This window comes from Dipodomys ordii, unplaced genomic scaffold (genome assembly GCF_000151885.1).
Source record: "Dipodomys ordii isolate 6190 unplaced genomic scaffold, Dord_2.0 Scaffold211, whole genome shotgun sequence".
NCBI classification, from domain to species: Eukaryota; Metazoa; Chordata; class Mammalia; order Rodentia; family Heteromyidae; genus Dipodomys; species Dipodomys ordii.
This window is the reverse complement of record NW_012267427.1, coordinates 423,329-423,874: the sequence shown is the minus strand read 5'-3', so window position 1 is coordinate 423,874 and position 546 is coordinate 423,329. Positions and strand designations below refer to the sequence as shown.

Genomic DNA, 546 nt, shown 5'->3' with positions numbered 1-546 from the left:
CTCCTTTCCTTCCCTCCTTCCCTCCTCTCCTTCCCTCTCTCCCTCCTTCTTTCTCTATCTTTCCCCCTCCCTCCTCTTTCTTTTTTATGTCAGTACGGGGGCTTGGGCCTGTGTACTGTCCCTTAGCTTTTTCCACTCAAGGCTAGGGTTCTTCCATTTAAACCACCCTTCTGCTTCCAGCTTTTGCTGGCTAACTGACCATAAGAGTCTCATACACTTACCCGCCTGGGCTGGCTTTGAATCCCAGTGCTCAGATCTTAGCCTCTTGGTAGCTAGGATTATGGGTGTGAGCTTTGGTCGCTGGCCATGAAGACCTGCCTGAACCTGCTCTGACTGCGGGCTGCTGGGGGGAGGCGACTGCAGAATTGTAAAAGTCACTTTTTTTTCTTTCTCTACAACTTCCCCTTCAGCACAGACAAGGACCTGCCTGCAAGTGAGTAATGTTATAACCCAAGGAGAGCTTCCCCATCTGATGCGTGCCTGTGCAGTGGGTGTGTGGGAGGGGGGCTGAGGGAGGGGGGCCCAGGGAGGGGGGCCCAAGGGAGG

The 546-nt window shown here is 54.0% G+C and overlaps 1 protein-coding gene across 1 annotated transcript in view; it reads left to right on the top strand.

Annotated features, from left to right (window-relative positions):
• The window catches only part of Parvg (parvin, gamma), a 32,663-nt gene that overhangs the window by 21,067 nt on the left and 11,050 nt on the right, over positions 1-546 (top strand). The window contains exon 8 of the mRNA XM_013035428.1: positions 411-433. Within this exon, the coding sequence (XP_012890882.1) occupies positions 411-433 (23 nt within the window). The remainder of the gene's footprint in view (positions 1-410; positions 434-546) is intronic.